Below are 20,669 nucleotides of genomic sequence, written 5' to 3'. Positions count from 1 at the left end.
CTTTACACTCAATAAGGCACTCTCTTCTTTTCCTCTGAATTGAGGACATGCAGGGGTCACTCGCATAGACACAACACAGTGGAAAAAAACACAAAAAAAAACATTCAAAGGGATAAACACAGGGAACTATAGCGTACAAATACAAAGGTCGTGAAAACACTTTTGATGTTGGCACAATATATTTGTGAGGAGAATGCATGGGGTGTGTATGTATGGAGTTCCAACGGAGGTGTGTTTACCCCTGAGGTTGTCATATTTCATCTCCTGCCGCATCACTTCTGCCTTTAAGAGGTGTGTGTTTGTTTGGTTGTGCAACTCCTTTGTGTTTGTATATGTGAACATCCACATATTGTTGCCTATAGGGTACGAAGATGGAAGCGAAGAGACAAGAGAATGCCTTTTTTTTTTTTTTCATTATTGTTATATAAATATATTGTTTTGTGGCGCGATTATTTGACCAACATTGTTCCTTTGTCGAGAAGTGAAAAACACAAGTCATGGGTAGTGCCGGAACCATATTTGGTGACTGTGACATGTTGAAGGGATCTGAACCATCTGATCTTCCCTCAGTGAAGGTATCTTTAGTGATTGTGTTTGATTCATAAGTAAAATAAAATGATAAATACTAAATATAAATCAATGCCGAAAAACCATGAAAAATAGAATTGTATGGAAATGTAAGGCGAGGCACCTTGATTTTCAGTGTATTACACATTCCATGCACAAGGTAGATCAACGTGCTTCACATTGTTAAAAATACAACTTTCAAATGTTTTTATTTAACATTAACAACAAAGCATTTAACTAACAAAATAAGACATTTAAAAGCAACAGGAAAAAAGAAAAAGCTTTTCAAAGTAAATAAATAGAAGTAGTTTATTAAAACTACCGATTTGAGTGCATTACTGATAATTTTTAATGTAAAAAAATGTTTATTAACTGAAGTTCTTGTTTAAAGTTAAATGTATTGATTAGAGTAATTACAGCAATCAGCTTTCTCTTAGCATTTTAAAAAGTGCCTTCCTGATGAACTTTTTTCTGGAAAATTAAAAAAGCAATTAAACTGAAACAAGTTGCTAATGTTAACAGTGTGTGTCAGTGGTCACTTGATCGCTGATGATTTCTAATATTTTATTTAATATAGAAAATAAGTACAATTTATAAATCAAATTAATTGCAGGTAATTGAACTCTATCCCCGGGTGCCTCTACCTGGCGATTATCTACTTCTGTACACCACAATATCAGTTGTGCTTGCACAATGTAATTACATATAAAATGAGTATAATGCTACAGTGACCGTAATACATTCAAGAACAGTGAGTGGATGTTGAGACTATTACAAGGTGAACTAAGGACACAGACTGTCTCGATCAGCATTTCAGGTGATATGTTGTAATTGGCGCTCGGGAATATGCAGCTGGCTTTATTTAAAAGGGGGCGGGGAAACGAAAAGCTGTCACAGGAAGTTTGGAAGCTGCTAACGGCCATTTAGGAAATTACTTTTTCCATTAAGTGTTTTCTTTGAGCATGTAGCTTCCTCAGGGATTCCCCGGCTTTTGCTGTAAAAAATGAGATACAGTATTTGAGCTGTGCTTTATACATTGTGTTTGTCAAGTTTATCACGTGTCCATTATCTACTATCATCCTGTGCACAGTCTGTCTCTATCTGCACCTGTAATGGACTCCTTCATCTCTCTTCTCGAATATTACTTCCGCGACCGTTTCTGTTTCGACTCATTTTGTCAACGTCATTTGTTCGCCGCCGATAACCGGCTGCCCGTTCTTTTCAGTCGCAGATTACAATTGTAATCTCCAAAGAACACTCTGCAGCATTGAATGAAAGAGTCAAAATATATCTCCCCGTGTCATTGTTCGTCTTTTTTGAAGTTTATTAAAAATGGACTCCTTGCTGTCATTGTCTGGGATTCTCCTGGTTCTCCTACTTCACCGGAATCAATCTTGGGTTTTACAATGGGGAGAATCACCTTTGGTGATTGATGTAAGCCTCGTTTATACTCTGATGACTGCGCCATAAAGTGTTCCATCAAAGAAGTCTTTACAAAATGTCTGGTAAGGGACTTTTCAACGATCTGATCGGCTGTGTCGGAATGGCCGGTATTTTTGCATGTGTCTGTTAATTTTGTGATTGGCCGCAATGTTGTGAATTGCAGATTGTGCAAATTAAATGATGGCCTTTTTTGTGAGCAAAAGACTATTTGTGGAAGCGAACCATAGCTGCAGTGCCGATAAGCATGGCACTTGATTTGGTTTATTTTTTTCCCTCATTCACATTTTAGATGGTGTAACTCCATTAACTCCACTGCATTGGCCACAATGCAATGATGATTAATTGTGAAACTAATAAAGATCTATACAATTGTTAAGACCCATCTCCACCATTAATATGATTACAATACAACATTGACATCCCACTTCACTTGATAATAGCATGCAGCTGGGGCACATAATTGCACAAGTTCTTCACAAAATACTTAAATTGGAATCTCATCAAAAATCTTGACAGTAGTTACTTTATTGAATTTATGTTATGAAAGCAGCTACACTGTGACTAACAATCAAATTCTGCTTGTTTGTTAACGAATGTTTCATATAAAATCGCACTTTTTTTCCCCCCCTTCTTTCCTTTGGGCTTGGCAAAAATTGTTAAACATCAACAAAAAGTCTTGAGTCATGATTAGATATCATGATTGGCCCCAAAAATCCAGATTGTGTTATGTCTAGTTCATATTGTGGTGGTCGTGTCACTGTTTTGACAAAAATGAAAAATATATTGTTTGGAAGGTAAAACACATTTTGCTTGACACTCAGCTATTAACTACTTGGTGATTATTATTATATTATATATATTATAAATTGTGTTATGAATTTTGATGAACTGGTGTTGAAATAGAGTTCATTATCTTGAGAGGTGCTATACACACTGTGCATACAGGTTACATAAATTGCAATTAAATGATTAGAAAAATGCAATGGAGCAATGGCATTTTGAGTATGTATGTGGGCAAGAGGAGTTGTGCCAACTTCATCGGGATGTTGAAAATAAAAGTATAAAAATGTAAACGCAGTAAAATACATTGGTTTTTGAGCCCTTTGTATTTTTCTGACAAGCCTGTGAGCTACAAAGCGTTTTTTTTTTTTTTTTTGTGAAAAAAAATCCAACGAAATTAGGAATTATGTCTCTCTAATAACACAGTGCATCATGTTCCTCCGAGCTGAATCACAAATGACAGATTTTAAGATTTTTTGTCAGTGCCCACGGTACCTTCAAGGTAAGTACCCACTGTTCCACTTTTCATAAATTTGTATTGGCAACGTTACAAAGTGGAGCGAGGAATGAGCAAACACTTTTTGGCTGCCTCGTCATGCAAGTTCTACGTCTCTGTGATAGAAATGTCGCAATGACCTGCAACTCTTTTTGTGACAACCACCCTGCTCAGATCCCAGCGGGTTTGTCGATCGTTTGGAATTGCAGGCCACCGAGAGTCAGTGAGCCAATACTGTGTGTCTTGGATGACTTTCCCAGTCTGGTAAATACACTCACCAGTGTTTCTTTTTGTATGCATTTGTGTGTGTGTGAGTTCCAGTAATCCCAGCGGCTAAACTGGTAATCCCCTCAAGCTGCCCATTAGCCTCTTGATGCTCACAACCTCCTTGCGGGTCGTCACCCAGGTATCAGACGTGCTCTTTCCCCGGGGAAGGATCAGTTTGATGAGCCGCAGAGCTGGCCTCTACCCCCCCCCCCCTCCTTACTGGAGGGATGAGAACGGATGTTTGACGAGCCTTCTGACAATTGCAGGTGGGGATCCGGCAGAGACGAGCAGGCGGCAAGGACCGAAGGACCAAAAATGAGAGAACTGAGAATGCACTCAGTTAAATGCCAGAGATGTTTGCTGTGATGTGACAATTGCTTTCAACAGGGAGGAAGCGGGTGGGTCGGGGCTAGGTGGGTCGTCACACATTTTCCCTGCAATCTGGAATGCACTCACGTTAATGCAAACTAAAAGTTTTTCAGTTTTAAGGAAAATGAAAATGATTGTAAAAAAGAAAAACTAACTGAAACTAACTTTTTACTTTTACAAAACTAATTAAAACTAACCATAATTTGTGAAAATGACCATTTTTTTCTCAATTGACTCATGAGTCTTACATGAGCCTTTGGGTTGATTTTAAGCAATTTTTTTAACAGCCATTAGCCGGAAAAGGGAAGGTCAAACAGTCATCTGCGAGTTGACGTCGTTTTACTGTTTATCGTCAAAAAGCGACGCCATCTAGCGGCAGCCAATAAAGTGCCACCGCATGACGTCTGTCCTAGGCGACAGCTGCTGCAAAACAATATTGTTAGTCAGTGTGAAAGGGGCGTCACCGTCCAGGCCACTCAGTACAACGTCTACCCCACTACTTCTGCTGAAAGTGGAAAATTGTCAATATTTCTCCCCATTTTGTGTCGGTGATGTACAAACACAAGATAGTAACATATTATCAGTGTCAGTTGTTAAATTTCCCACCCTGGTCCCAGCATTATGGAATACTGCTACACAGTAGTCATCCCTTTTTATGAGGGAGATGCTTTTTTTTTTTTCTCCATTCAGTCTCAGCCTCACGCCCACCCGACTTCCCACTGGATGTTTAGCGGTGAGCCACGTGGGCAGGGATCGACGCGCCTGTCTCGTTATTTAAAGAGAACCGCGCTGAGGCCTAAGGTTCTCCCGCATTGATGTCGATGTGGAATTCTTTCCTCGGAGCGTGACTCACAAACACGGGGTGACTCAATCCTACAGAAGGTTTGCGGCATTCTCAACTGTCCACCATCTTGACTAAGGAATCCATTCAGTGGTTCTGTTCTGGTCTTTTGGATTTGAATGCTTGGGTTAGCCGAGGACACATACCTTGTACTTTCGCTGTAACGAAAAAAAACCCACAGCATTTCCACCTCAACATTCTGTGTTTGATACTTTGTGCCTGCCTGCTGTTGTTTTCCCTTGCTGCTTTTTAATCACGGCAGATAATTCAAATGGAACTGAAAATGCAATTGTTCTTTCAATCTGAGATTTTAGAAGGGGCGTCCAGCTGTCTCCGTCTACACCTTGGCTATTTTTTTTGCCTTGAAGTTTACACTGATTTGATTTCATCAGAACTTACTTGGATCATGTTGTCCTCTGAGTCTGTTTATACTTGTTTTTGTGACTATTTTGTATATCTTTGTTTCCTCAAAATAGCTCCTGTTAGTCCAGAAAGGACAAATAAACACCTCTTGAGGAAAATGGAAACAGATATGAAGTGGAGTTATCAGTTCACGGATGCGCATATTATGGTTATTTGAGACAATTTGAACTCCCTTGCTAACCAGAACATCAGCATCACTTCGGCGCATCTAGTTGAGTCTTGTAGGTGCAATATTGAAGATCTTAGGTCATGTAGGAATGCCCTATTTAACAACGATTTTTGTTCCAATATACTCTGCGGTGTGGTCACGCCACAAACTATCACCAGTGTATGACAAGTTTCTCTGTGACTTCTTTGGTTACATGATGATGATTTTGACCAAAATACATTCTTTATATCATACCCAAAGTTTGTAATAGCACAGTATTGTCCTGTCATTCACATAGTTTTTTGCATGATTATCATAAGGAATAGATATATATCCATAAAACATCTGTCATGATACCGTTTGCAAAATTTCTCAATAACACTGTTTTGCTACTTCATTTTCTAATTGCAGTGACTTCCTTTTCAACCAAATGCTAGTAAATCCTGGAACTGCTGAGGCTCCCTAATTCCGTCTTCATTAGCAGGGAGAAGTTTTTACTAAAACATTGCCCTTAAAGCATTGTTAATTGCTCAGGTGTGTGCACATATTTACGACGGCGGCCATGTTTAAAGATTTTGTGTCGGCGGCCTAATGACGTTGAAACGCTGCCACGGCAGGGGCCGACGTTCGGATGGAAAAATGCGGAACGGGAACAATGCGTGTTCCTCTCTGCTCCTGCGATTCGCTCCATTATCCTCGCAGACACAAATACAAGAATTCAATTAAAAAGAGCGTGTAGTGACCTTAACACACGGACACAGTGCCTTTGTTGACGTATCAATTAATCACTGCCTGTCACTTGACCATTATAGACTGTGTTTCCTCACTGGACCATGGCCTCCATGTGCTTCGTAATGATCATTGTTATCCCCAAACTCTTAAAATGTCTTGAGCGCCACAATAAGTCTGTTAGAGTACTTGTGCTTGGTTTTGTGTCTGCGTGTGCGTGCATGTGAATTTTTTTTTTTTTTTGTGTGTGAGTGTGTATTATGATTAGTATGCAGCAGCAGATGCCAGCCTTGTGTTTTTAAACATTAAAAGAAGATGACAGAATGTGGCCCCAATGCCTTGGCTCAAACAGAGCACGCTCTGTGCCTCAATAATACATAATAATCCCATAACAAATATTCCTAGCAACCACTCAGTGCAAATATTGAGCAGCCGAAATTACCTTTAATGTTGTTTTTAATATAGTGGCAGGGCTGTGGGACGTAATGGCAAATATACAGAGTTTCAAGGAAATCAGATTGGAGTTATCTATACCGTCATGCCAGGAAGGTATGGTGGGATCTTCATCATGCACACAAGACGTGTGGTTAATCTCTGAGGCTGTGGAATTATTAGTTTTGTGTTTTATGGCAAGGACCTACCACTTCTCCTCACCTCTTAATCAAACTGAACTATTTTGCAGTTTAGCATCGTCCATCTGTCAAGTACACGTTCCAACTTCAATCCGACAAGCTCTCAAGGACATGGTCGCTTTTGAAGGACCTCTGGAAATGACCAACATGACACTAAAATGCCCGCTTCAAACCAAAATTACATTTCAGGCATGGCTTCTAGAGGCTTTTTTGTGAGTCTGCTTATGATTGACAAGCCTACCAAATGTCATGTTAAAGTTAAACATTCAAGCTATTGTAGCAGTTGGACAGAATCAGTGTTCAAGTACCCCTTTGAAGGCGTCCTGGAAATCGTCAACATCCTAAAATGGCTACTTCAAACTGAAATGCCTGGCATGGCTTCATTAGACTTTTTTTGTGGATATACCCATGATAAACGTGCCATACCATACGGAATACTGTACAATATTGTCGCTGTCCTGTGAAAAACACACTATTTATTTTTACGTTAATAGGGTTTCTGCGTTACAGGCATCGCATTAACACTATGAATACCATAATCCGCTTGGGTAAGTGAAGCGACCCGCTGGCTTTTTGCCCAATTTCCCATTCACTCGTTGTCGACTGTCTAGTTTTAGCCGGAGTGTGCAGACGCTCACACGAGCACCTCATGCTCACAATGGGTGTTACAGTTTGCATGACGTATGGGAGAATACGGTCACTCAGAAACAAGAAATCTGGAATGAATGTAAATCTAATTATTCAGTTTCAGACACCCCAAAAAAGTTGTAGTCTTCTTGCTCATCGTTTGACCTTTTTCCCCCCTTTCCGCTCTAAAGACATACTATTTTGTTAGCCTGATTTTCAAAATACAACTTCTTTCAGACTCTGTGCGGCCCGATACCAAATAGTCCAAATACGTGATGTGCCTTGGCTAGGATTGGAAAGAGCACTTTTCCCAACAATATTGCCTCATTTAGTCCTGTGATGATAGCGATATCCATCACATCTCTTCCCAATCCCCCAAGAGGCATGCGATCGGGCTGATACCATGCGAGGGTTAAGGCCAAAACCCATCACCGGTGTCACTCTCGTAATCATCTGATTTGTCAGTGACCCCTGGAGAGCATTGCAGTTGTGGGACGGGAGCACGGCCATGCATTTTTTTCATTTTAATTTGCCACCTGTAGGTCTGAGCATGCTGCAAATGTCACTGGTTTTATTTGTCGTATTAATTGTGTTCATGGCGTATTTTGCAAACAGCAAGCCCCAGGGAGCAGGTTTTCCTGGCAAACGTGGCAAGACTGTGTACTTGAGTAGAAATACAGAATAACAGTGAATTTTTGAAGGCCGGAAGTGTTTTTTTTTTCAGCTGGAACAGGCATTTTTGGAGCAGACCTCATCAAACAAATTTTGCTCGTTTTCCATGTACGTATGGCATGTTAATGTCTTCCTAAATGTGTGAAGGCGAAAGCTGCTTCTATTTCCATAGTTTTCACCCGATTCTTGCCAGTCCAACTTGAATGCATTCCAAAAATTCACAGCTTCCGGGGGTCCATTTTTTTCGCCCTTAACATTTACAGTTCCCCCCAAATTCCCTGTTTTTCATCCCCAAAAACCCCATTCATTTCCAATGGGACATTTAACACTTCCCCATCTGCTACGCTGGATCTTTTCCCGCTCATTCCACACATTTTCATATAGGTCATTCAACTTCATTCAAAATTCCTACTTCCCCAAAATTCAAATGATTCAACCTTAAAAAGCAATTTAAAAAATCACCATTCATTTCCAATGGCACATTCAACACTTGATATTTAAACCATTCCAATTTAAATTTCACAACATTCAGCTCATTCAACTCACTCTATATATATATATATATTCGGGGTGAAAGAATGACATTTGGGATATTTTTTTCTTGCTGCCTAATGTCAAATTTGACCCGAACAGGATGGGTTAAATAAGGCCGATGGGGAATATCTTGCTTGTCCGAATCTGTTGCCGTCATCATTAATGCTGCCTGCTTTGCGCTCCTCCTTGTCGCTACTGTCCCTGTTGTTTCCACCTTATACGACCCCAATATCTCTATTAATCATTATCTCAACTACGGTTGATTCTACCGCTCTCTCCCAAGTCGTTTTTACATTGGGTTCCATCTCTGCAGAGGTTGAAAAAAGTAACTGGCACATTTTGACAGGGGAATAGAAAGTGCAGATATCGGTTTTCAAATATATGGAGAAAAAGTATAGTCGTCATACTCAAGTAAAGTACAGATACAGTACTCGAAACACTTATTTCAGTACAGTAATTTTAAGTAATTGATCTTAGTTACTTGAATTTACTGTCCTTAGTATGAAAATTGTGCGTGATGAAAAATTACGACAGCACGTTCACTAGTGCCGGTATATAGTGGGAGTTGCGGTAGCAGCGGCATGGCCATTCATCACGCTGAACGTTGTAAAAGCGTCCACTCGGATTTGCTCCACTTTGCGCCATGCCGCCGCCCGAAACTGGATTTGGAAGGACATCCTAAGTAAAAGTGATTCATATATGCCAAGCCGGGGAATATATATGGCCACCATCCTGCTCAAGCTAACTGCCATTTCCAAGGTCGATGTTTACATTTCCATGCAGCTTTTTCGATTGGAATGCTGTCTGGAAGTTGGATTTAGTGTTTAGCTTTAAAGACAACCCAGAATCCTCCAACATGTAACACTATTCTCATAGATGTGCATCTGTGCCATGTGTACAGATGTGTAAAGGGGCCTTTGAGGGTGTGTGTTTGTGTGTGTGCATGGGCGGGCGCGGCATTTAGTGCCACTGTGTTGTCATCAACAAGTCAAAGAGGTAGTTATTATCACGGGCCATGCACACTTGACGCCAACACAAAGCATTACAAGAGACACGACTGCATTGCGGGGGTTTTTTTCATGTGGGAAGGCTCCAACATGAAATTTAGCTGAAAAGCTTGCAAGGCTTGACACAAAACTGAAAGTGAATGAACAGGAAATACAGACGGTGAGATGCTTTGATGTTGAACTACAAATCCAGATATATCATTGACAGAGTGCATTTTGAGAATAGTCGAGCCTTTCATGTGAAAAGTAATGCAATGTAATTGGTGATACAGTGGTACCTTGATTTAGGAGTGTCACTTGGTTGACTTTTGCTGTGTGTTGCAAACAAAAATTGAAGTGAGCTTCAGATGTGACACTGCTTGAGTGAAGTGGGACAAAAATACAAATACAAAATGAAAACACTTGGGCGCTGCTGTAGGCCACAACTCACACTAAATCAGTACATGAGTTCTTTGGAAGTGGAGGAGGGATTAAAGTCAAGGTTCTTCTGTACTTGTTTCAATGAACATAGTATAACCCTTATTTTATTTTCTGGGTTTTATTAGAAACATTTATAACACTAAATGCAGTAGCGGCACAATGATTAATTGACAACTACTACTACTACTAAAACCATTATCAAATAATCTCATAATTTATTCTTAGAATCGGTTCATCTTTTAGAGATATGATTTAATTTAAAATCGACCAAAACTTTGAATTTCACCCTCTCAACAGTAAATATTATCATATTTGAGGTTCTCAGATACTATTTGCATTGAATCAAAATAAGTCATTTGCAAGCATCTGTTTCTACTTTGGAGAACAAAGATTTTCTTTTCATTGCTGTACCTCAATATATGTGCCAGCCAGCACTGTTTTCATGGCTACCAGTTTGTGCAACTTCCTACAGACTTCTCATGAAGTCCTGTTGTGTATGACATTCCTTTACCACCGTGAAGTTAGTGACCTCCCACGTGTGCTTGGCGCACGCATTTAATCCCTCGCCGTCATAATTCTTCTTATACACACTCCCTCTTTCTCTCAGCACCACATCTAATCTCTGTCAACACCCCCACCCCCAACCACCCCCCCCCCTGGCCCATATTTCTCTCTAACGACTGTACCTTTAAGTCGCTGTCAGCCCTGACACCTCCCCTTTGAATGCCAGTGGAGGCATGCAATCTGTCTCTGCCTATCTGCCCAACACAGGTGTGTCTGTAGGTGTATGTGCGCACCAGCATGCACGTCCATTTGTGTTTGCCCACATTCCTGATGTTTGTGTGTGTCCCTTTCACTGTATGTGCGGATGTGTGAACCCTTCCCCATGCCCGTCAAGTGTAATAGTAAGTGATGGGATAGCCAGAAGCCTAAACAAGCTTTAGCTCGGGGAGTTGGGGTTCACAGTCACTATCAACTGTCTAAAAAAGAGAGAGAGAGAGAGGAAGGGCGGTTGTGGGAAGACGGAGGTACACAACATTTATTATTAAATAGTGCAGGACTGCTGTTTACGGATGCTGTTGAAAACACTGCCAGGAAAATCTAGTATGCTCACGGAGGCATGTCACAAAGATCAGGGTGGGGGGAGGTGTCGCACCTGCTGATATTGAAGGCAAAAGGACAAATGTATACGGCGCTGTTGTATCACAATAGGTCGGTGATGGTGCATCGTGGATTGAGTGAGCCATTTTCCATGGGGATCAAATGTGGACTGTGTAAAATCCATCCATGCATGTTCTCCCCATGCTTGTGTTTGCTTTCTTCAGCTTCCTCCCAAATTCCAAAATTGTGTAGCAGATAAGACAAATGATGGTTAGACCATGCAATTTGGAAGGAATACTGAATCCAGGGTAGACTGACTGAAAAAAGTGTGATCCACCTGTTTTTTTTTGTTTTTTTTTACCGTTACTTAAAGTGGGAGAACCGTTTTGGCATTTTTTTCCAAGATGGCTACCAAAAACCTGCCTGGTACACGAAATGCAGTATATAATAAGTTCAATGGCCCTTTGCTAAATACATATTTGTCCATGTAGTTGGACTTTTACTATTTGTAGAAATATCATTATAGAATTACTGGGAAATACTAGTGCTGCACAATATATCGACAAAAGCGTAGAACACATTGAGCTTGCTTATTTTGCTGCGTTTTTTTTTTTTTACTGCTTTCATTTGGTAGTGAAAATGTCATTGTGTTAGATATTATTGCGATATTTAACATACCTATCACTATAGTCAACATCCATTTCGCATGTTTTCCCAATATCGTGCAGCCCTAGAAAACACTATACTGTATGAAAGGTCACCGGTCTTACTGATAATGTAGTGGTTCACTCACCTGACCTGTACTCGTTTCGGACCAAGTTTTTTTTTCAGCGCACTAAAGATGCATAGAAAATACATTGCCGGACAAGACGAGGCTGCCTTGGTGTTTAGCTTGCATCACTACTTGTCAGTTTGAGTCACAGCGTGTTCCCCTCTGAACCTTTGGGGCTGACAGCGAGGTTAATCTGCTGTTCGACCCCCCGTCGGAGTGCCTCGCTTCTTGGGTGGGGGGGGAGTCTCTGCGCCGAATCCCGAATCAGTAGGCTTGAAGAGTGCGATGGATTGGCTGTCGGTGTTCATAGCTGGTCTTGCTGCCAATCATGTGGAGTGTCGTGGGATGTTCACCATCTTTGTGGACTGTTACAGCAAGTTTGCCATCTTTGAGGAGTGTGTCACATGTGCCGACCTAATGCCCCCCTCCAGGATCTTCGCTGACACTGACGTGTATATTGGTGTGCGTGTGTGTTTATGTGGGTGTGGCGTGTGTATGTATGTGTTTGAACATGAGAGAGTGTGTGTGTGAGTGCATGTTTGGGTGTAAATAGGTGTGTGTGTGTGGCGTGCCCATACATGTCACACAGACCAGTGCTGTTAATCAATCACATGACTCCAGACCCTGAACTTTGGACATGACTGGGAAAATAAATCAAGATGCAGAGAGGAGAGCGAGAGCATTGATGGGACGGCAGTTCTTTCAAGAATAAATAAATCATCGTGCTTGTTTTGAGCTGATAATTAGGAGAGATTCATCGCTTTTTCCTCAGTCCCTTGCACATAGAATAACAATTAAACAGTGTGAACGTCCTCGGTGATGAACAAGCGCGAAAAGACAGAAAATGAATGTGCTTGCCCTTGACTCTCCAGCCAACCTGAACAATTATGACCTCTGGACCTCATCTCCTGCTCAGCGCGACTGTGCGTGCATGTGTGCGAGCGCCTGTGTCAAACAGAGTTTATCTGATGATTATATGAATGCTAACGAGATGCCGCATGATGAAACGCGGCGAAATAACAGAAGCAGACGTTTGTGAACTCAGATAAAAAACACCATTAATGGCCTTAACGAGGGAAGCGTGTGTGTCTGTGGAGCTGGTGAATTTGTGTGAGGGGATGGGAAATGATAGGAAAGATATCTGAAAGGAGTGGACTTTTGCGATAATAATGTTGATAAGAAAAGATATGCCTTACACATTTGGCAGGAGATTAAAATGAGGCTTAACAATGTTTTAAAATACATGTTGAGCGTCAGTAGTCCCTTACAAATCAATCTAATCCATCAAAATACTGCCTAAAAAAATACTTGGTTTGCCAAGTATAACCAATAGAACTAACATTTAAACACAGTAGCGTAGTAGGCCCATGTGTTCATGTAAAATGACACATACAGTAGACGTTCATCCACCTAACACAAATACAGTAAATGTCTCCCTTTTCCTATTAAGAAAAAAATTATAAAGAATGGGCAGACTTAAAGTACATTTCTACAAGTGATCCTTGTTGTTTACTCTGAGTGGGGGGCGGGGGCGAGGGGGTCTTGTCATCGCAAGTAGGGAGGATTTGTTGGTTGGCATTTGTGGAAATAAACCGTAACCCCCATGAGGTGAACGTGAATAAAGTAAGTGGCTCGTAAACTGACAGTTACTCGTTTCCGAAGAGAGAAATTAAGAGGGCTTTTACATCAGCGGGCGTCCAATTGAACATTTCTGCGGCCAAGTTTCGTTACCTTTCACACACATCTTCATAGTTCGTTTAAAAAAAAAAATAAATAAAAAAAAATAAACTCCTAATATCCTATAAATGGCTCTAAAGTGACAATCAGAGTCAAGTGAAAGAAAGAGAAAAGGAGGCATTAGCGGGACCGCATGCTTGCTTTTGTGTGCGTGTGTGAGTGTGGCGCATTGTTTGGAAATTACATTAGCAAGGGAGTGACAAGCTAGCTATTACAAGCAAAGTATTTCCCCTAGCACATACACACAAACAGTATGCATTGCATTTTAAAGCAATCTGGTCGCACACACCTCTCCCTTTACGAGAGCTCTGCTATCCATAAATCACCAGTTAATTATCGTAATTGTTGCAAAAAAATGTTCTTTGGCCGTTGTAATGGTGCAAGTAAGATACATTTAGTACAACAGAGCGCACATTTGTTATCCAGTAAGAAACTACTCTGCCTTCCACGTAGGTTGCTCCTATCTGCATTTTAACATAACATAGCATAGCATAATTTACTGTAGCATAACGTAGCATAAAATGAAATTACATAGTACTGTACATTAGAGCATAATATGATGTGAAATAAACTAGCATAATACCATTTAACGTAACTTTTCTTATCCCGGAGTTATCCGGAATCAGAGAGGACTCAAAAGCAGGAACTCAGATTTACAATAAAACAGAAAAACTTGCAAAACCGACAAAGTACATACAATAGCGCTGGTATGGAAGAACTAGGAAAACGAGAATAACTAAAGACGCTTGAAAAAGGCAATGAGCGAAATAACCAAAATCGCTTGTCGTGAAAATACAAGATGAATCCAAATCCGTATGTTACAAACCATAAATACCACAAAAACCTAATACTTATGATGGCAAAAAGGGAAAAAACAATGAGAGAAAAATACTTGGCATGAACGAGGTGCGACGTCTAGAAAATGTAATACTTGTGATTCTAGTCATGAGCAAGCAGAGGAATAATCCGACGAGGCACAAACGGCTTGGCAGTCCATTTAAACATGGCCCATTACAATGAGAGGCAAGTGCGCAGCTGGAGGGAACTGCCCACCACTCCAGCTGGAAGAGAAAAAAAAAAAACACCAACACAGAGCAGGGTCACGACAGTAACATTGCATAGCATGGCATTACCTAACTTAAATTCAGCATGACACCATAAAACAGCATATAGTACATCATAACACATGTACGCTAACAATACCTAACATAGCATATCATGAACTAACAAGTCAGAGCATAACATATGTGTACTGTAGCATAGTATATAGCACAACATCGCATTAACACTGTCACATAACAGCATCATTTAAAGGTAGAGTTTGCAGTCATGAAGCTGCTAGCAAAATTTGAATGTTGCCGCGTGCCAAGGCAGCTACATTGCTAGCGTGATTTGTTTAGGATGGAGAAGTGCCAAAAATGAAACGTTGTCATTTGTGTATTGTTGTTGTATGATGTATTTTCTTGGAATCTAAAGTCAATTAAAACGTGACCTTGACCAAGACTGCAGTGACACATCCACTAATAGAATACGTCAAAGGTAAACATTTCCTGTAATTATATGTCTACAAAAAAGTGCCTTTACACAAGTAGAGGATGCCAGATGAATTCCATACAATGTGTAAAAGACAGAGGAGACTCGTACTCTTCTTGTTTGTTGAGCTATGAAATTAATACACCGCGGGTATAAAAGATGAAAAGGCATATTGAAGAGAAGTGATGGTGCAAGTATAGGTCAGAAGCTACAAAGCAACAGTCACGACATGTTGTAAAGTAAATGTTTTAAAACGGCTCTTTGGAGACACTTAAGCACAAGTGCTTTTCGGAATGGGATCCTTTTTTTGCACTCAGGGCAGGGACAAAATTCTTTTGAGTAACACATACCTTTTAGTGTATTTATGAAGCATTGCCGTGTGTATGTTTTGTATGTTGTCATTTGAACTTTTTTGTTGGAACTGATATTTCCCCATTGCATTCGATGTTTGAATTGTATATTTGTCATTCATATTTTACCACATAAAACATTTATTTATATCATTGATCTTTCAGATCATTTTCCACTAGGGACATTTTGTTATTGTGTGTAATTACTGCATCTTACTTGTTCGTATCATGAGTTGACCGCCTAAACTGGATGCTGTGGAGATCCACGAGGGAAGTGTGGTCGGTGTGAAACCATTTTCCACACTTTATGTAGTTAAAACTTCTCATTTTTTTACTGCTCAGAAAACAATATTGAATAATCAATCAAATTTTCTCGGGAAAAAGGGTTATATAGTTGGCTGCCTCCTTCGAGGTCCCTCTCAGAAAATCCAGCAATGCAGCGTCGATTTTGTGCTCCCTCCTGGTTGTTTTCCTGTTTGTATATCAAGCTACACTGCGATTTCACAGCTCTATGGGCTTTAATCTTGTGGCATGATTTATTTAAAAGCCCCCTATCCACTGGTGGCTTTTATTGCTACCAACCTGCCTCGCCGCCCACCCCTTCCTCCTTTTTTTAAAATTTAAATGTATTCTCAAATAATGGAGAGTTCTTTGTGTTGTACCTCAGAGGCCAGGCTATGAGGAGCAAACACAAATAGAGGTGTAATCAAACTAGCCGAGTATGAATAGGAAGATGATTTCCTGGAAGCCAATTTATGTGTGCAACAATTGTTGTACATCAACATTAATACTGTTGGTGAAGTTCCCAATTTTCTACAGGATAGGAAAAATCCGTTTCATAAAATGCTTGACGTTAACTGGCTCGAGTAACAACAAATAAAATTCCAAGTTGCGTTTGTGTTTTCATGCGTTTTGCTGACCAAGAATGAGGCAACTCAGAAATTATGTGTGTGTTGTTGATTTGTTTGGAGTATTTATGTACTTATTTGTGTGTGTCTCTGTAGGTTAACAGGGTTCCAGGTGCCTCCTCCAGTCACTAGCACCGGGAATGTCTTCTCTTTGAGGCTGACGAGCGACTTTGCCGTCTCCGCACACGGCTTCAAGCTCATCTACGAAGGTCAGAATTCGTCAACGCGTTGCTACTTGTGTGTGTGTGTGTGTGTGTGTGTGTGTGTGTGTGTGTGTGTGTGTGTGTGTGTGTGTGTGGGGGTGCGTGTGCGGGGGTGTGTGTGTGTGTGTGTGTTTTGGTAGCAATACTGCTGAAATCAAAACAAAACAAAAACAACAACGATGAGGCACGACTCGTCTCAATTTGAATGAGCAAGGCCTTTGAAAATGTTGTTTTCAGACAAGTCAACATTGAGATGGGTACACAAGTTGTTTCCGTGGTGATGTACTGGATGCAGTGTGCTCAAAAAAAGCCTGAAAAAGATACTGTGATGAAACAAAATCTGAAAACGACGCACACATTTTACAAGCCGCGGAAGCATGCCATAAAAAAATGCCGGCAAATGTGGCATAGAGTGAGTGCAAAGATTGTGGCGGCTAGTTTCTGCACCAAACCCTGGAAAAGAAACACAGAGCGAGATTATGATAATAGATAAATAAAAGAGTGCGCCACCAAAGCCTGATAAATTTGGTTACTCTGACATAAGTAGTAAACCAATTGGCATTATATTACGAATGTGGCTTCTACAGCGTCCCAAAAGGCACCGTTTTGATCTTCCACCATAGCAATATGAAGGGCCGCCAATGTTTTTCTTTTATCCCCAGTTCAGGAAAAGTTCTCGAGGAATTTGACATGTTCACTTTTCAGCTTGAGTGTGACACTTTAATTCCTTTTCCACAGTGAACGGTTGTCAAGACCGGGCGCCGCACAGTGAGCGATCGAGCCGGGCGGTAAAAGTGCCATCGTCTGACCCAAAACGTGGGACATTTTCACGATTAACCCATTTACTGGGGACTCTGTTTGAGACATGTAGTGTAGTGGGGAGAAGTTTAAACTTTTTTTTTTTGTTAGGGGGTCCAAAGTGCCAATCCTCAATTTTGTAGTTGGTGAAAATGGTAGGTTTCAAAAGCTGAGCATACAGTGTGCATATTTAGCCTCTTCCAAGACTAATTGCGAAATGGCCAACTGACAGTTGAATCGAATTAAAGTCTGGTTGGGCTCCAAAACGACTCATTTCATGGGTCTCCACTTTTTCGTTCGCATGGAAAGTAATTCAGGTTATGGCTTTTCCTGTACTGCTGTGTTGCGCTTACTTCATAAAATTCAACAGGTCAATTCTTCCGCTTACCTTGTTGTCCGACTTAACGCTTAGGACAACTTACTATTTTCGGAAAATTATAGTGTGGATCTCACTGTAAAATGAAACATTGAGGATAATTCAGCCTCACCTCTCTTTAAAGTGCTGGAATAAAAGTAACGCAAATTGGGTGGAAAGGCTGTTGGGCCCAAAAGGGACCCAGCCAATGCTGGGTTATTTGTACCAAGCACATTGAGTTGAGGATGTTTTTGATTCAGGGGTAAAAACTACCCATACTGATGAGTTAAAGCAACCAATAAACGGGTTCCCAGGTTATCAGTACAGCTGTCTCCAAAAACAATACTAAACTTATTTCCTACATTTTCGAAGACGAACAAGAAATAACTTTCCCCTGTCAGGGGTCGTTTTTATGCCAGTGTGACATAACTTGAGATGTCACGTTACCTTATAAGATTGATTCCACTAATGTGTTTTGCTTTTTCTCTTTTTTTTCCTTTTTTTTTTTTCAAGAATGGTTAGCAAATATGAAAGTTGTAAGTACAATATGGCTAAATTGACAAGAATCACACGAAGAATCGGCTTTGAGTTTATGACATTTTTCTGTTCCGACCTTTTATTGACATCTTCTATTGACATCTTTTACATAGGCCAGAAGTAAACAACTTGACATCATTCTCGCTGATGAAAGCCCAGTTATAAAAATATATAAATAAAATGACTGAAGAGGTGGCTAAAATTAGAACTCTTTATGCATTATCGTCACTGTTTCCAGATCAAATTTAGACTTTGGGGGAAAAAAAACAACAACTTTGTAATCATTGAGGAAGTTAGTGTAAAGAGTGTTGGTCCTGCGGGGCCAAATATGCACAATATACACAATTTACGATGTTGAGCCACGGAGAAGATGTCTTATGCATGTAATTTTGCTCTCTTGTTACATAAATGTCACCAGTGATGAAATCCCAAAACAGCCACCACTGTTTATTTACATTGGGGGAAATAAAACCACATTTCTCAATTGTTTGAAACACTAACCCTTGAAGCATAAAATCAATGTTTGCAAATATTTGAAAATGTAGGATGTGTTGGATCGTTTTATTCATATAAGTGCAGCCAAAACAAGCGTCACATTAAGTTAACTGCCGTGATCCCATTTAAACCTTGTTGCGACACGTGAACTCTCTTTGTTTAGTGCGGGAAGTTTAAATGCATCATTAAAGATGATCTGACATCACGTAAATATTTACTTTGACACTTTGTTGAAGAGCTAAGTTTGCCTAGGTCATTAGTGAAAATTAGGGGAGTCTACATTGCCGGTGCACAAGCAATTTATTATACAATATATTATAATGCTGTAAGATGAGTTTCAAATTATATTAGTGTTTTGCGTGTGGCACAATGGTTTAAAGTTAAACTATTAGATTAAAACAGTCCCCCACACATACTGTAGTTACGTGACAGGTATTAGCTTATCACTCTCTGATACAATCGAATGAGACAATCACTTTCACAATGAGATGTTTCATGAAAAACCTCGCCCTCATGAATGCACCATGTACTGTCGGGACCAGCCCTGCTTTTTCCTACGGGGAAACTGTCAGGACGACACATCATGCAACGTGAAATGTTTGCACTCTCAGCGAGCTTCCTGGGGAGTCGTCTAAATAGTCCCCCGTTATTTATATGTGCATCAGCCACCATCCACCATATGAAGCATCCCATAATATTCACCGGAGAGAGCTGTACAAGGGCGGAATGATCCAACATGGATTTTTTTGGCAGGTCCATTTCCGCCGCATGTAATCCTCCTGTTAGACTCCCATTGGAAGCATTTCATTTTTGGGGGGTTTTGACATGTATTGTAAGCATATAATTAGTATAAAATTAGAGCAATGGGTGTTTTTTTTTGTTCTCCAGTTTGAGGCAATGACAACATACAATGATAAAACTGTGTTTTTTGTTAGCATGTATTGTACAACATTATTTGTGGAGTTTGTTGCGGCAATTTCTTGCGGCACAACTTGCTGTTCTCTCTAAATTGGGACACATTTTGATTGGCCTCCCATGAGATTTTTTTTTTCCACCGTGGAATATGTGCCTTTGCACAGTTAAGATTGGGAAACGCTGGCGTAGTGCTTCACATAGCTGACTTTGGTGCAACTGGGGTGGGATTAAGCCCCACTCAAATTCAGACTGGTGATCCATCCTGGGTTGATGGAGTCCTGTGACATCGACCAGGAAATGAGTGGATGGAGCCCACCTGCTTGGAAATGTATCAGCATGATTTGTAAATACAAGTAGACAGAACTCTTAAGCAGTCCTGAATAAAAACAGCGCATATGAGTTGAGAATGGGGTCAAACAGCACATCGGGGGTTCCTCCCCGGTGCCGATGCTGTCAGCGGAGGTTAACCGGACATGTGATCAGAAGGCGGCTCTAACCCGGAGCAATTCCCACCTGGTTTGGGAACGTCACAGGCACCATTCACCATGTTGGTGTGGGGAAGATTCCTCGACACTTTCGTCCAGTGCGTGGATTTTGCATGAAGAATGAGATCTGTCATTTTCTTGCTTTGATGTCATTGTGGGACATCGACACACTAGCCCCCCCCCCCCCCCCCCCCCCCCCCCACTTGTTCCTGTGAAGACCGTCACACCATCATTAATTCATCGGGCAGCACACTGTATTTGTATGAATGTGCGTGCGTGCGTGCGTGTGTGTGTGTGCGTGAGTAAGGGAGAGAAAGACAGTGATGTATTATTTAGCATCATGTCAGAGGCGGTTTGATACTGTGCTGATGAGAAGGAATCACAGATGATCTCGCGCACACACGCAGACACACCCACACACACACACACACACCATGTTGAATAATTATTCTTTTCGTTTTCACTGTCCTCCTTCACCTTGTTCACTTGTTTTAAGAACACCTTAACTGGGCATTCGGCCTTCGT

The 20,669-nt window shown here is 40.7% G+C and overlaps 1 protein-coding gene across 1 annotated transcript in view; it reads left to right on the top strand.

Moving 5' to 3' along the window:
• The window catches only part of csmd3b (CUB and Sushi multiple domains 3b), a 318,466-nt gene that overhangs the window by 123,905 nt on the left and 173,892 nt on the right, over positions 1-20,669 (top strand). Inside the window, exon 7 of the mRNA XM_086013828.1 lies at positions 16,453-16,565. Within this exon, the coding sequence (XP_085869954.1) occupies positions 16,453-16,565 (113 nt within the window). The remainder of the gene's footprint in view (positions 1-16,452; positions 16,566-20,669) is intronic.

This window comes from Filicampus tigris, chromosome 18 (genome assembly GCF_054856515.1).
Source record: "Filicampus tigris isolate MCC_2025a chromosome 18, RoL_Ftig_1.0, whole genome shotgun sequence".
Classification (NCBI taxonomy): domain Eukaryota; kingdom Metazoa; phylum Chordata; class Actinopteri; order Syngnathiformes; family Syngnathidae; genus Filicampus; species Filicampus tigris.
The sequence above is the reverse complement of the archived record's forward strand: the minus strand, read 5'-3'. Positions and strand labels throughout refer to the sequence as shown.